The sequence below is a fragment of the Eschrichtius robustus genome, chromosome 5 (assembly GCF_028021215.1).
Source record: "Eschrichtius robustus isolate mEscRob2 chromosome 5, mEscRob2.pri, whole genome shotgun sequence".
Classification (NCBI taxonomy): domain Eukaryota; kingdom Metazoa; phylum Chordata; class Mammalia; order Artiodactyla; family Eschrichtiidae; genus Eschrichtius; species Eschrichtius robustus.
In genome coordinates this window covers 33,119,232-33,134,673 of record NC_090828.1, presented here as the reverse complement: position 1 = coordinate 33,134,673, position 15,442 = coordinate 33,119,232, and the positions used below count along the sequence as shown (strand labels likewise).

Sequence of the window (15,442 nt, the reverse complement as noted above, 5' to 3'; positions counted from 1 at the left end):
CGCAGGCTCAGCAGTTGTGGCTCACAGGCCTAGTTGCTCTGCGGCATGTGGGATCTTCCCAGACCAGGGCTCGAACCCATGTCCCCTGCATTGGCAGGCAGACTCTCAAACACTGCGCCATCAGGGAAGCCCGGCTCAACCTTTTTGGAATACATATTTCTTCATTTTCAAAGCTTGTCATGCTAATATTAAGTGGTATAATTGTATGTTATGGTAAGAGTTGTGTGTATATAATCTCCACCTGTACCAAGAGATCTCTTTTAAAATTATCTAATGCTATGATAGGGCACACCTCATAAAATTAAAATCATTAATTATTAATCATTTAATCATTAATTAAAATTAAAGATTACATCTTTGTAAAATGAGAATTTTAGAAGAATTTGAAAGGGTGTAACAACAGTACCTGTCACATAGCAGCAATCTTAATAAACCAGTACCTGAGTGCAATTAAGGATAGGGTGAGGAAACTACATAACACTAATTTTTGCTCTGCCTTCAATTTATTCTGGTGCCTTTGCAAATTATTTAACAAGAATGTTTATTTTATTGATCTTATAGGGTGTAAATGATTTAATCTAAATTGTATAGGGTAACACAGTAGGGGAGATGAAAAATTTATTTAAGACAAACATTCTATTAAAATGTTAAGTGCTTTAGTTGATCAGATATTTAAACTCTTTCAGGTATTAAATAATAGAAGAAAATGGAATTGAATATGATACCAGCATGGAACAGTCTGTTGATTCATTAAGAGTCAACCATAATGATTCTGAAGAGTCAAAAATCGATTCTCAGGTATTTGAAGTAGGGATTCAACTAGGAACTTTTTTCCATTTAAAGCGAAAGCGGCATGCAATTGGACAATTTTTTATGTTTAAGGAATAGTGTTATATTTAATGTATTCAAGAATTTTAACATTTAATTTTTAATAATTCTATCATATATTTAATTTTATAATATAGAGCTTTACTTAATGTATTCATGAAAGTTTATATATAAAGAAAAATCTGCATATTGAATTGTAAATATTTCATCATTTCACATTGTATTCCTGTGGACAATTTGAAATAAAATATAATAAAAATCAACAGTTTCACTTGAGAACTTCTGTCTATATCAGTCTGTGAATTGATAACCCTTGCAAAAAGTTAAGTGAATAATTAACTGAAAAATGAATATGTCTCCATCTTTTATTAAAAACATTCTAATTTTTAAAAATTGTAACTTATTTTACAAACACTCAAGTGATTTTTTTTTTCTTTGCAAAAGCATCTAAGCTGTATGGACTCCAGTGAGCCTTCTTTTGGACAAGATGGTTCCCCTAGAGTTTTACCCATTACTACTGCAGTGGATAATTCACTCACATCACAGAATATACCAGGGCCCCTGACTCAGACACGGACTCTTTCTGCAGAGCAATTCCACCTAGTGGACCAAAATGGGCAACCTATTCAATATGAGCTTCAGTCATTGGGGGATTCTAATGCGCAAATGGTGAGTACGTTTTTAAAATAACCAGTTTTCTGCTATTTAGCAAAATGTATTAGTCTTACTAGATGACCTTTATTTCTTGACAGTATTGCTTTACATTGCTTTGAAAATACTGTTTCCATGACATTCATTTTTAAGTTATATAAGGATTTTAAAAGATTTCCTTTCAGGACTACAAAGAGTACTTCAAACCAGTATGTCCCAGCTACTATGTCTAGGCAAACTGGTGCTTTGAGATCAGTTGGAAATGTAACATAATCTGTCACTAGTGCTAAAGTGCCAGAGCTTACATATAACTTACATTTATTTTTTGTATATACATTTGACTGAACTCAACGTTGTTTGCTCTATCAACATCTCAGTTACTGATTTGTGTGCCACATGCTGGTATGCTTTCCTGAAGAAAAAGAAAACAATGGAAGTACCAGTGGAATAATGGAATTTAGACATACCCTTACTGATCTTTGTAAGTAGATATGTAGGTGTCATGTGAATAACAATGCATAAAGTTGACAGTGCTGCTTTAAACTGTTAGCCAAAAATATTTATGACCAAGTTCACAGTTGAATAGATGTGATAGATGGTTTTGATTGAAATAAAATTAATGAGAAAAAGTTCTAAATTGCTCTGTGACTAATAATATATTTATATCAGTAATAATATGAAGAATAATGTATCTCTTCTGTTTGCCTGTATTTTCCAAATTTTCTACAACAAATTTTAATTCAGTAATTAAAATTATTTTTAAAATCATAACTTCAATTATAAATTATACTTAAGTAGGCAACCATTTAACCCAAAATTCTTGTTTTTGTTTCTAGTCTAGAGCATTCTAGAGTTAATCTATGTCCTTTTGCTCCCTTATGATCCAGCTAAATTTTGGCATTGAGAGTAATTGGTTGAGAGGTGGCTAACTGTAGACAACTTTTTTGTGTGTATGTTCAGGCTCAACATATTTCTGGGCTTACTTCAGGACTAAAATGCAAAGTTAGGGTATGCTTCTGTAATCATACTGCATCACCAGCAGAGGTTAATATGCAACAAATAATCTAGATGTGAACCAATACATTTTAATATTTCATGTTCAAAATGAAATACTTCTGTAATTTCCCCTCTTATTTGACATTTATTCTAGTTTCTATCAGAACATTTAGAAAGTCTGTGTGTTCTAATGGAAGGATAAAAGAGTCTAAATATATGAAGGGTTATCATTTTACACATGGTACCTTTCCTAAAAAGCATGTTAAAGTTGCTTATTTGTCTGTGTCTGAAAAAAGTTCGAGTTCCCATTCTCTTTGTAATTGTATTAAACGTTGTATCTGAAGTGATTATAAAGGTGATTTTACATTGTTTGCAGTAGGAGATGATACAGAGGGTTACTTGAAGTTTTGAAATAGGAAACATGTGGCATGAGCATGAAAATAAATGTAAGGAACACGGAGTGTAAGAAGCTATCTTCTCCAAAGAACCAAAGATCAGAAGGTGGTGATGTTCTGGGAAACTTAGTGGAGCTTTTTTGTTTTTATTGTTTATTTTAATAGACTTTAATTTTAAGAGCAGTTTTAGGTTCACAGCAAAATAAGAAGAAAATACAGAGAGTTCCCATATACCCCCAGCCTCCATATATGCGTAGTCTTCTCATTATCAAAGTCTCCACCAAGTGGAGCTTTTTGTAAAAAATGACTTTTTTTTTTTTTTTTTTTTAAGTATGATTTTTTTCACATAGAAGCTTTCACGGAACTAGTAAAGATTCTGTAGTGGGTGAATCTGCAATGGATGAGAGGAGGTTTTGGAGTGAAGCAGGGATGATATTTTTCATTTACTAGAAATATTGTACACAAAGAGCCCAGTAAATATAAAACTACTCATTAGCCAAGATTTTCTGATGATTTTCATGGTCGGCCTCAAAGAAAATGTATTGCAGCAGATGACTCTTCAAAACTATGTTTATTTTCATAGCAAAGATTAAAGATAATTACTTTTTTTGGTAATAGAAAAAGTAATATTATCATCACCATTGTCAAATTATATGAATTAAAAATAGTTTTTTAGGTAACAGGTGGAATAAGCTAAGGAAACAGAAAATGGAGGAGACTCTTTTCCACTGTGCTTGGGAAACAGTTTCAAAATTAAGGGGATATTCCACAGATCAGTCTTAATTATGAACTTTTCATATGGTTGAATAAATTATAACTTTATTATATGTGTTTTATTTGGATTTAAAAATAACCACAGCACTCTTATTTTCTAAGAATGAATGAAAAATTTTCACACATATTTAATCTCATTTACAGGGAGTAAAGAATTAACAACAGTATTATTACTATTGCCTTTTAAAGTCCAGTAGGGTTTTCGTATTGTTTTATTTTTGTCTTTTTTTAGGTTAAGTAACATCGTCAGATATTGGAAGACAGTACAGAGTACTGTTAAAAGGAGTCAGACTACTTGGGTTTGAATTTCACCTCAGGACTACGTAGCTCTGATTTACCTTGCATGAGTTTTGTAACCACTGTGTTGCAATTTCCTCATGTATAAAATGTATATAGTTCGTATACATGTCATGAAGATTAAATAACGTAATATTGGGTTGGCCAAAAAGTGCCTTTGGTTTTTAAGTAAAAATAAAAGACACATTTTTCATCTTCACCAAGAACTTTATTGAACAATGTATTCACCCTTTTGTTCCACTACCTTCTGCCATTTTTCAGGCAACTTCATAATTCCATCTTCCCAAAACTTTTTATCTTTTTGAGCAAAGAACTCTTGCAGGTGCCTTTTACAGTCTTCCAGGGAATTGAAATTTTTTCCATTAAGAGAATTTTGTAAAGATCTAAATAAATGGAAATCCGAAGGTGCAATGTCTGGTGAATACGGTGGATGCATCAGAACTTCCCAGCCAAGCTGTAACAGTTTTTGCCTGGTCATCAAAGAAACATGCGGCCTTGCGTTATCCTGATGGAAGATTATGCATTTTCTTTTGACTAATTCCGGATGCTTTTCGTCGGGTGCTGCTTTCAGTTGGTCTAACTGGGAGCAGTACTTGCTGGAATTAATCGTTTGGTTTTCCAGAAGGAGCTCATAATAGAGGACTCCCTTCCAATCCCACCATATACACAACCTCACCTTCTTTGGACGAAGACCGGCCTTTGGTGTAGTTGGTGGTGGTTCATTTCGCTTGCCCCACAATCTCTTCCGTTCCACATTATTGTACAGTATCCACTTTTCATCACCTGTCACAATTTGTTTTAAAAATGGAACGTTTTCATTACGTTTAAGTAGGGAATCGCATGCGGGAATACAGTCAAGAAGGCTTTTTTCGCTTAACTTACGTGGAACCCAAACATCAAAGCGATTCACATAACCAAGCTGGCGCAAATGATTTTCAGCGCTTGATTTGGGTATTATGAGTATGTCGGCTATCTCCTGCGTGGTATGATGTTGATTGTTCTCAATTAATGTCTCGATTTGATCGCTATCAGCTTCAACTGGTCTACCCGACCGTGGAGCATCATCCAGCACGAAACTTCGCAAACCACTTCTGACACGTTCAGTCAGACACAGCGCCTTCTCCATGCCACTGCACAAATCTTTTTTTGCGTTTCAGTGGCATTTTTACCTTTCTTGAAATAATAAAGCGCATAATATGACGAAAACGTTGTTTTTTTTCTTCCATCTTCAGTGTAAAAATGGCTACACAAAAATTCACCAATTTTGGGACTTCCCTGGTGGCGCAGCAGTTAAGACTCCGAGATCCCATTGCAGGGGGCCTGGGTTCCATCCCTGGTCAGGGAACTAGATCCTACATGCATGAAGCAACTAAGAGTTCACATTCTGCAACTAAGGAGCCCACTGGCTGCAACTGAGGAGCCCACGTGCTGCAACTAAGGAGCCCACCTGCAGCAACTAGAACCCTGCGCAACCAAAAAAAAAAAAAAAGTATGATGCTAATAAACATCTATAAAAAAATTCACCAATTTTGATCAGTTTTTTTTTAAATGCACACTGATACGACAGCTTCACATAAAATCTAACAAAATTGTTTTGAATGAAGTTAAGGTCAACTAAGTGCTACTAGAGCCATCTTACGGAAAAAACCGAGCGAACCTTTTGGCCAACCCAATGCATGTAAAGTCCTGCCGCTTAGTATGAACTCCACAAGTGAAAAGGAATTATCATCTTCAGAGTTTACAGTTGACTTTCATGCTGAAGTAATAAGAGGTATAAGAGATATGGCAAGATATTTCTATCTCAAGAAACTTGACAAATACTCGGGGAAGGAAAAAATTTCTACTCTTAATTTCTGGGAAATGTTTATGATTATATTTAAAGCTTTCTGTTTTGTTGAGGTTTAAGGGTTTTTTTTTCTTCCAAATTTAAAGTTTTTCAAATGGCCCTCTCTAAAAGTGATGCGTCTCTATCAGGCCATCAGCAAAGTTTTCATGTTTTACATGGCAAAAGGGAAGTTTGAGAAAGTGGGTTGGAATGATTAAGGAGAGTTATTTGCCCTAGGGAAAACTGAGGACAGGGGATTTCAGGTAAAACAGTAAAACTGTTAGTAGAAGAGTAGTTTTTAGGTAATAAAATTTATAAGGTATCCAGAAAGTCTGGAAATATAGGATAAACTTAATTTTAAATAATATATTAGTTATATTTTTAAATGATAGGCTCAAAATGTTTTTCTTCAACTTTAGATGCTTTCTTAGTTGACATTCCTTTGAATTTGAGGCACAGAGTTCATTTGTTAAACTGAAAAAAACAACAAAAACCCCAAAGGAAATAATAAATATACAATTTCCCTATGTTTTCAGACTTTTGGGTCACTCTGTAGTATTTCTTATAGACCAAGACAGGATATATAAAAATGCAGAGATATAAAAATAAATCCTGTTTAATTAGACATCTAACAAGTTACTGTTTTTAAATGAAAATGACTTCATATATGAGACCAGTGATTATCACACAAATAGGTCAAATGTGTGGATAATACAGTAAGTAGAAAAAAGTAAATATGTTTAGTCAGAGACTTACTTGTTCAGGTTACTAAGTAATGAGACCTCACGTCCATGTAATGATTAAGACCATAGGTGGTTAAGATCATAGAACATAGGATCAAACTGCCTGTTTTGAATCCTAGCTTTACCACTTATCAATTGTGAGACTTCGGGAAAAAATTTTTAGGTACCTCAGTGTTTTCATCTGTAAAGTGAAGAAAATGATAGTATCTGCTGTAGAGGTAGGCATGTCTAATAATTTTTTAAGTAATGATTCTTTTGAATCATTGTAGACTTATGCATTTGATTTTTTTTAAATGCTTCCAAGATGATTGTTGCCAGCCCATCAGAAAATGGACAGGTGCTGCGAGTAATTCCATCTACCCAGACAGGAACGACACAAGTGATTGTACCTCAGGGGCAGCTTGTGGATGTGAATAGTCCTCAGGGTGAGTAATCATGGGATATAGGGGATTTAACAACGTTTTAAAGAACAAACGTATATTCAGAAAATCACCTCATGAAAGTCAGTGCTAAAATTGATCTCTTTGGGTAAGATTGTGAACTGAATGATTAGAAAAAGTTTCTTAGCCCAAATAAATTTCAAGTTCATTTTTCAACTCCTGTCTAGGTTAGCTGTCTATTTCATTTTGGAATTCTGTGAAGCTGGTTGACTCTTGCTTCCTCTCAAATGACCAGTGAGCATAAAATAAATTCTTCTTAATTTTAATAACAGTAATAATGACAGCAACAATAACAAGAATATAGTGCTAATAGCTACTGGAGAAATTTTTATTTTATGTTTTTATCAATGTTGTTGTTAGACATGTGACACTTTCTTTTTTTTAACTATTCTCATCCTCTTTGCTGTTTTCCTCTTTGTTCCTTCAGATTCAGAAAGAATCATGCTCCCTATTTTTTTTTATAAATTTATTTATTTATTTTAATTTATCTTATTTATTTATTTTTTTGGCTGCATTGGGTCTTCGTTGCTGTGCATGAGCTTTCTCTAGTTGTTGTGAGCGGGGGCTGCTCTTCGTTGTGGTGCGCAGGCTTCTCATTGCGGTGGCTTCTCTTGTTGCGGAGCATGGGCTCTAGGCTTGTGGGCTCAGTAGTTGTGGCTCATGGGCTCTAGAGCACAGGCTCAGTAGTTGTGGCGCATGGGCTTAGTTGCTCTGTGGCATGTGGGATCTTCCCGGACCAGGGTTCGAACCCGTGTCCCCTGCATTGGCAGGTGGATTCTTAACCTCTGCGCCACCAGGGAAGTCCATATTTATTTATTTTTTATTTTTGGCTGCCTTGGGTCTTCGTTGCTGCACGTGGGCTTTCTCTAGTTGCAGCGAGCGGGGGCTACTCTTCGTTGTGGTGTGCGGGCTTCTCATTGTGGTGGCTTCTTTTGTTGCAGAGCATGGGCTCTAGGTGTGTGGGCTTCAGTAGTTGTGGCGTGTGGGCTCAGTAGTTGTGGCTCACAGACTCTAGAGTGCAGGCTCAGTAGTTGTGGCACATGGGCTTAGTTGTTCCGCGGCATGTGGGATCTTCCTGGACCAGGGCTCGAACCTGTGTCCCCTGCTTTGGCAGGCGGATTCTTAACCACTGCACCACCAGGGAAGTCCCCCTATTTCTTTTTATTTTATTCTTTTTTTACCTATTTGTTAATATCCCTATTAGTTCTTTTCCTTTTTCTTCCCTTCCATCTATTTGAATCTCTTTTCTAACATCATAGCTACACTGTTGTCGTTTTTTCATAGATAATGGTTTAGGGCAAATATTCTTATTACTTTAGTGTTACGATTCTTTGTCTTTGATAACAGTTGTTACAACTTAAGGAAAGAAATACATATTTTGCAGAAAACATCACAAACATGGTATAGAAACTAAAAGGAATTAGTTTTACATTTTCCTATTATATTGTGATACTACTAATATAACAATTACTTCTACCACTTTCATATCCTAGCTGTTCAATATAAGTTCCAAAACTTAGTTACAAAACTTCAGTAGTCAGTATTACAGTATAAAAGTAAGCAAGTTTATCAGAGAAATTCTCAATAAAGTATAAGTTTTATTATCTTTAGCTTCAGAGCATATCTTTCCTATTTCAAATGTATTAGTTCCAGTTCATTACATTCTCATGGTCTTATTCAAGGTATTGATGTTGCTTTGTTCTTGTTCTTATTGTTAAGATGTCTCTGAAGAGAAACCCAGTGACAGAAACTTACCAACTGTAAGAGTGGATTCTCTAGCAGACAATAACAGTAGTTACATTCTTCATCCACAAGCATCCCTCACATTGCCCAAAAAGACAGTGACCAGGTGAGTCAATGAGAAAGAGGAGCTCATCTTTGGCTATCACCATGGAAATCTCTTTTTACATTATCACATTTAAAGCTGGCTCACTATAGAGAAGATCAGAAATTCAGAAAATAGAATAAACCATCATCAAATACATCCTTAATCATTTTAATAACATCTTGGCAATAAGGGAGCTACTTTAGAATCTATAAAAGGCCAACGTGCTACTTTTCCTCAGTGACATTTGCCTGTTATCTTTTGAAGCAATCTGTAAACATCTGACACTAGTAGAGTTTTTTAAAAAAAGAAATATCCATTCTAGGTCCTATAATTTTTAATGGTTCATCACACTTTTATGCATTTAATTCCTCTGTGGTAAAGTGTTTAAAATGTTTTTTGTTAATGTCTATTCAGCTTTTATTTTTGCCTTAAAATAGCACTGTTTATAATAATTTAGGGAAATACAGACATGGTTTTTGTATTCTTTATATTTTAATTGTTCTGTGAAAATATTTTAAAGGTAACATAATATTTGTGACATTTAACTTTAGAACTTGACGTAATATCTTGTTACTGTTAATAAGTCACCTGAAGATGGTTTATTCGCTCATTTTTTGTTAAATGAAAAATAATTATATGAGAAGAATACAAAATAAGCTCTGAGAAAGATATATAAAACACTTGAATTTGTTGAAACTAAGGTATTTGGAAGAACAAAGTTAGACTTTTGCTTTAGCAATTGATAAAATAGTAATGATTAAAAAAAGCGTAATTACATCCATCAGACCAATCTGTCATTATTATTACAATTTCTAATTGATGACCTCAGTATTGTCTTTGACTGGCTAAGAGGATAAAGCAACTGAATGCTGTGTGTGTGTGTGTGTGTGTGTGTGTGTGTAACTTGTAATATATATTTATATATATCCCCCCCCATCCCAGAATACTTGAAGAACCTTTTTTGGCTCCACTCCAGCCACTTTCTTCTAACACACCTATATGGGCCTGTCGTCTTAGGAGCTGTGAGGTGAGTTAAAAAATAATCCTTATGTAGATTCACTTAGTTGATTATAACTACAGTTCATCCCAAAATGTCCACTTTTGAGTACAACTAATAGAAGCTGTATCTGTAATATTTGGTTCATGTTTGTGCTCTTTTATTCCTTAGAGCTTGTAAGCTCTGTTAAAGCAGAGATCTTATAAATCCCTTCACACTTCACTGTCATTTCATTTCTTCTCTTACAACTCTTTTCCCTTGTCTTCCGTAAAACTTCACTATCATGTTTCTCTACTTTTTATCCTTTAATCATTCCTTCTCTTTCTTTGCTTGGCATTTATTTCTTTTCATGTCCTCAGCGGAAATTCTTCAAGGTTCACCATTTGACCTTGTCTTATTTCTCTACATTTTATCCCTTGTAGAGCTTAACAGCTTTGTTGACTTTCAATTCTCAGTTTTATAAAAATGATTCCCAGATCTCTATCACCAGTTCTTTAATTCTGCCCTTGCTTTTGTCCCAGATCTCTAGCTACTTACTTGAAGCTTTACTTAGATTTCACCTCAAATTCACCATATCTAAAGAGAAATTATCTGCCATACGACAACTAGCTCTACTTCCTAAATTCCTTGTCTATGTAGTAACAAATACCATCTCCTTAGATACAAAGTTTTAGACTCATTTCTTCCTTTCCCGTATTCAGATAGTCACCTGATTCTTTTAGTTTTTTTCTTTAAAGTGGTTTAAAGGGAGCTTTTTCCACAGACCTTTGTTATCTTGAACTCAATTATGGTAACAGCCTTCCCATTAATCTCTTTGACTCTTCCATTTCTAGTCCTTACTGTGTGGTTTTCTAAAACTACTTATCTTTAAATATTACTTTCATTGTCTTTTCTCACTGCCCAATAAGCTCAGTGTTATTTTTCCACATCACTTAGCCACTTGTTACTAGCTTTCAAGGTCTTCTATAATCAGGTATCACCTTATCTTATCCTTTTTTATTTCCTGCTTTTCTCCAATTCATCTTTCATTCGTGTTAGCCAAGTCTTCCTACTTGGTACACAGAGTTCAGAATCTTCCTTTATCTCCTCCTTCACTTGTGTTTATTTCCATTTCCTAATATGTTATTTTTTCTTCTACTTACCTTTCTAACTACTATTCTTCAAATCCCAATGCAAGTCCTATATGTCTTTTCTGTAATAGTCTAATGATTACTTTATCTTTTACCTATTTATCTCTTAAAATTTTATTTATTTATTTATTTGGTTGTGCCGGCTCTTAGTTGCAGCAGGCGGGCTCCTTAGTTGCAGCTCACGGGCTCCTTAGTTGTGACAATGTGAACTCTTAGTTGCGGCATGCATGTGGGATCTAGTTCCCCAACCAGGGATCGAAACTGGGGCCCCCTGCATTGAGAGCGCGGAGTCTTATCCACTGCGCCACCAAGGAAGTCCCTATTTATCTCTTAAAATTCTTTGATAATTATTACCATTACCATTCTTAATTATTTGCTAGGTTGGGTTGTTCACTATTATATACCTTTTCGACTATACACTTTTTGAGGAAAAGGACCATGTGCTTCTACATATAAACCATACATGGTAATGAGTATTTAATTATTAAAATGCTTCGTTGTTTTAAACAAATCTTAAAATATGGCAAGGAAAAACATTACTTGAGTTTTAATATTTTGAGAAAATTTCTAATCATGAAGTCTAATGATGTATTACATTTGTTAGGACATTATCACTGTTGTTGCTTTTCTAAGTGTTAATGTACGTATGTATGTATAGACAGTAAGATTTTTTTTCCCCTCACACTTTTTGTTAGTCATAGTTTTTCAGTGGTTTCCTAAAGGTACTATTCTTGTCATTTGATGAGGGTTTTTAAAATCATTATTATAAACTTCATGAAATGCTATGGACATTAAAGCATTAGCAATTATGTGGCCAAATTACTTCATTTTACACCATGGTACATTGTGTAGCTTATCTAACATCATATATCTTGTAAGAAATTAGTTAAAACTGTCCAACAGCCTGAATTATCTCAAAGAGTGAAGGATTCTTTTTCTCCAAGCTATATCAATAGTGAAAAACATTTTTAGTTAATGGCTGAAGAAATATTTTCTGCATTTTGCTTAAAAATATTGTTTAGTAGTCCTTCTTACTTTTTGAATTTCCATTTAAAGGTATTTTTCTTATAGACGTTTTTTAGATTTGACCAAAATCTATTAGTTGGACAAATTTCAATACTGCATTAAACTTTTATCTCGTGATATGGGCCTGACTGCATTGTACTAATTCTGAATTTTTCCTTTCATTAACAACATTATATGCTGTATTCATTTTATTTGTAAAAAAATGCTATAGCTAGACTTTATGTTCCTACTTTTATTTGTAGGGATATTTTGATGAGGAAATATCTAGGCTAGAAGAAAATTCATAAGAATAGGCATTTTCGTTATTTTTAGGGGAAATTGTAGATAATGTATTGTTTGGAATCAGAATATCTCTTTTTATTATGGCTCAAAGTATACCTACAACAGTATGTTGATACCTTCCTTTTGTTAAATGTATTCTTGCCAGGTGAAATGTTTAGTCTAATTAGGAGGAAAAAGATCTCTATTCCACATCTCTGCTCTTATTCCCTATAAGGGAGAAACATACATGGAATCAATTCTAGGTCTAAATGCATTTCAGTTTAAGAGATCACAGTTAAAAAATTTCTCTGGATATAGAAAAAGCTTTTCTTCTAGTTGAGGGATACTCACAAGGTTGTGGATAGATACTATCAATTTATTTACATGATTTGTTTATACCTTGCCTTATTTCGGGAAGAATTTAAGACAGCTTACAAAAATACTTAAAAATATATTAGCAAGGTGGAAGTTAAAATTGGGAACTAAAGAATAAAGAACAAGAATGGAACCATAAAATGGAAGTAAGAAATGTATATCTGAATGAGTGATATGTGTGTGTGAATTTCTACATGCAGAAAATAGGAGATTCATACCGTGGCTACTGTGTAAGTGAGACTGAATTAGAAAGTGTCCTAACATTTCACAAGCAGCAAACACAGAGTGTTTGGGGGACCCGTCAATCTCCAAGCCCAGCCAAGCCAGCTACACGCTTGATGTGGAAATCCCAGTATGTCCCATATGATGGAATCCCATTTGTCAATGCAGGTACTTTTTTAAAGATTTATTTTAAAAAGTTCAGCAGCAGCCACGATCCATTGTGAAAATGTGGTTTTCCTAAGGTGATAACATTTTCATTTTGGTAGATGACAACTGACTGTTAATTGTTGAAAATGCATATTAAACTAAAAAGAAAACTTATAGTAAATATAACGAATTATTTTATTTTGTAAAATTGTATTTTAGTATATTAGGGTAAATAAATAATACTTCATACTGAAAAATAGAAAGTAAAAAATATTTAAATTCCAGGTGGACCTATTTAATAAAAATCAAACCATAGAGCAATTTTATTATTTTAAATGTGTATAGCTGGTTGGGTTTTTTGTTTTTTGTTTTTTCCATCCAATCCTGATAGTCTCTCCTTCTCTTTTGATTTGTCTTTTGGAAAAAAAATCGGTGTCCATTTTATATAGTGTATAACTCAGGAGTTACTGTATAGAACTGGTATATAATCTGGAGTTATTATATAGAATTCTAATATTAGGGTTCTCAAGTATCAGGTATGTTACATACAGCATTCTCAAACACTGGGCTAGTGTTTACTAAAGCAGTAGAGTTTCAAACAATTCCCAGAGAGTCACCCTAGGACTAGTCCGACCTCAAAGAACCTAAGAATAAGTGATTTATTTCAGAAATATGGGGGCATTGATTCCACTGGAAGAGTTGCAGCCTCATCCTGGACCTCTGAGGGTAAAGAGAACTACTTAGAGGAAGCTGAGATAAATGTAACCGCTTCTGCCCAGGTTTTATTCTCCTCCCCAGTTCAGATCCCTTCTTAACTCTCCTCAGGCAGCTACTACATGAATTTGGTGTGTATTTTTATACTTTATCATACATGTTTGTATTTATAATAATATATTTTATTGTTTTGAACATTTTAAAGTATATGTAAGTAATAAACTATAGATATTCTTAGGTAAATTTTTCACTCATTCTTATTTTTGAAATCTATCCATATTGATAATTATAAATTCTAGTTAACTCAATTTAATTATTATATAATTTAACATTATATAATAATCTATTACTTAAATTTGGTCATTCCAGCATATGACCAAACTGCAATTATTTTTCTACTAATGATCATTTAGGTTGTTTCCAGTTTTTCAATGTTACAAAAAATTCTACGGTCTAACCTCCATGATACATGTTTTCTGTTGGAAGGTTGTAAGTAGTTTACTAGAGTGTGTGCATTAAAGTGGAATTACTTTACAAGATTATCTCAAGTTGCTCTCTGAGGTGGTGTTCAGGTCCAAAATCTCTTCTCTAAACTTTTTTTTCCCAAATGTATTTCAGAATTCTGTATTTTTGGACTGTAATATGGTAATATTACAGAATACTCCTAGCAAGTATTCTATAGACAATATCACATAATCAAACACAGTAATTCATTATGCATAGCCACACTAAAAGGAATAAAGACTATAAATAGCCTCATAAAGTTCAGGTCAGGTTTTGCAGCCAAATGTATTCCAAAAAATTTTGTTTTCCATGCTTTTTAAATATGAGAATCATACGTGAGGGATTGACAACCTGTATCAATTTTTAGTCCTTTGAGCAATGTATGAAAATTTCCCTTTCCCACATTCATTCTATGATTTGACATTGTCAGATTTAAAAAAATCTTTATGCTATGGGAATTTTCATATGCATATCAAAGTAGAGGTAATAATGTATGAAATCTCATAACTCTGTGTATGCATCATCCAGCTTCAACAAGTATCAGCATGTGGTCAATCTTGTGTCATTTATACCCCTACCCATTTCTTCAGGAAATTCCAGATATCATTTCATCTATAATTACTAAAGATGATTTTACAGGAAATTCCAGATATCGTTTCATCTATAATTACTAAAGTATATAATAGGTATTAAAGTATATATCTGAAATATAAGGATATCCCATTGTCCCACTTAAAAGGAATTAACAGTAATTTCTTTTTTTTTCTAAATGTTTTAATTTTTAATTTTTTGGCCACGCTGCCTGGCATGTGGGATCTTAGTTCCCCAACGCCCCCTGCAGTGGAAACATGGAGTGTTAACCACTGGACCACCAAGGAAGTCCAAACAGTAATTTCTTAATATCATAAGTTGTCCATTGTTCACATTTCTCCACTTATCATAATTCTTTTTGCAGAGGTTTGTATAATTTCACATGCAAACCAAGTTTATGGATCAAATTTGGTTAAGTTTCTTCTCATTTAAAAATTTCTCTCCTCTTTTCCCCCAGGTAGTTTGTCCTGTACACTTTGCCATATTCAGGATTTTGCTGATTCTATCTCTGGTGTTTTTTAACATGTTCTTTTATCTCCTGTATTTCCTGTAATCCGTTAGATGTTTGAGTTTGATTAAATGAAGATTTAATCTTGATTAAAGTATTTTGTGAGAATACTTCATAGGTGTGCTGTGTACCTCTTATCATTACCTATGTAGCATTTTTAACTGTAAGATTGATCAGTGGATTCAGTTGT

The 15,442-nt window shown here is 33.8% G+C and overlaps 1 protein-coding gene across 2 annotated transcripts in view; it reads left to right on the top strand.

Annotated features, from left to right (window-relative positions):
• CARF (calcium responsive transcription factor) overlaps positions 1-15,442 on the top strand; it is a 43,747-nt gene that overhangs the window by 12,701 nt on the left and 15,604 nt on the right. For both annotated transcript variants that reach the window (XM_068544633.1, XM_068544632.1), the window contains 6 exons: positions 687-798; positions 1,273-1,497; positions 6,814-6,934; positions 8,669-8,798; positions 9,720-9,804; positions 12,767-12,956. In XM_068544633.1, the coding sequence (XP_068400734.1) occupies positions 730-798; positions 1,273-1,497; positions 6,814-6,934; positions 8,669-8,798; positions 9,720-9,804; positions 12,767-12,956 (820 nt within the window). In that variant the 5' untranslated portion in view covers positions 687-729. The remainder of the gene's footprint in view (positions 1-686; positions 799-1,272; positions 1,498-6,813; positions 6,935-8,668; positions 8,799-9,719; positions 9,805-12,766; positions 12,957-15,442) is intronic.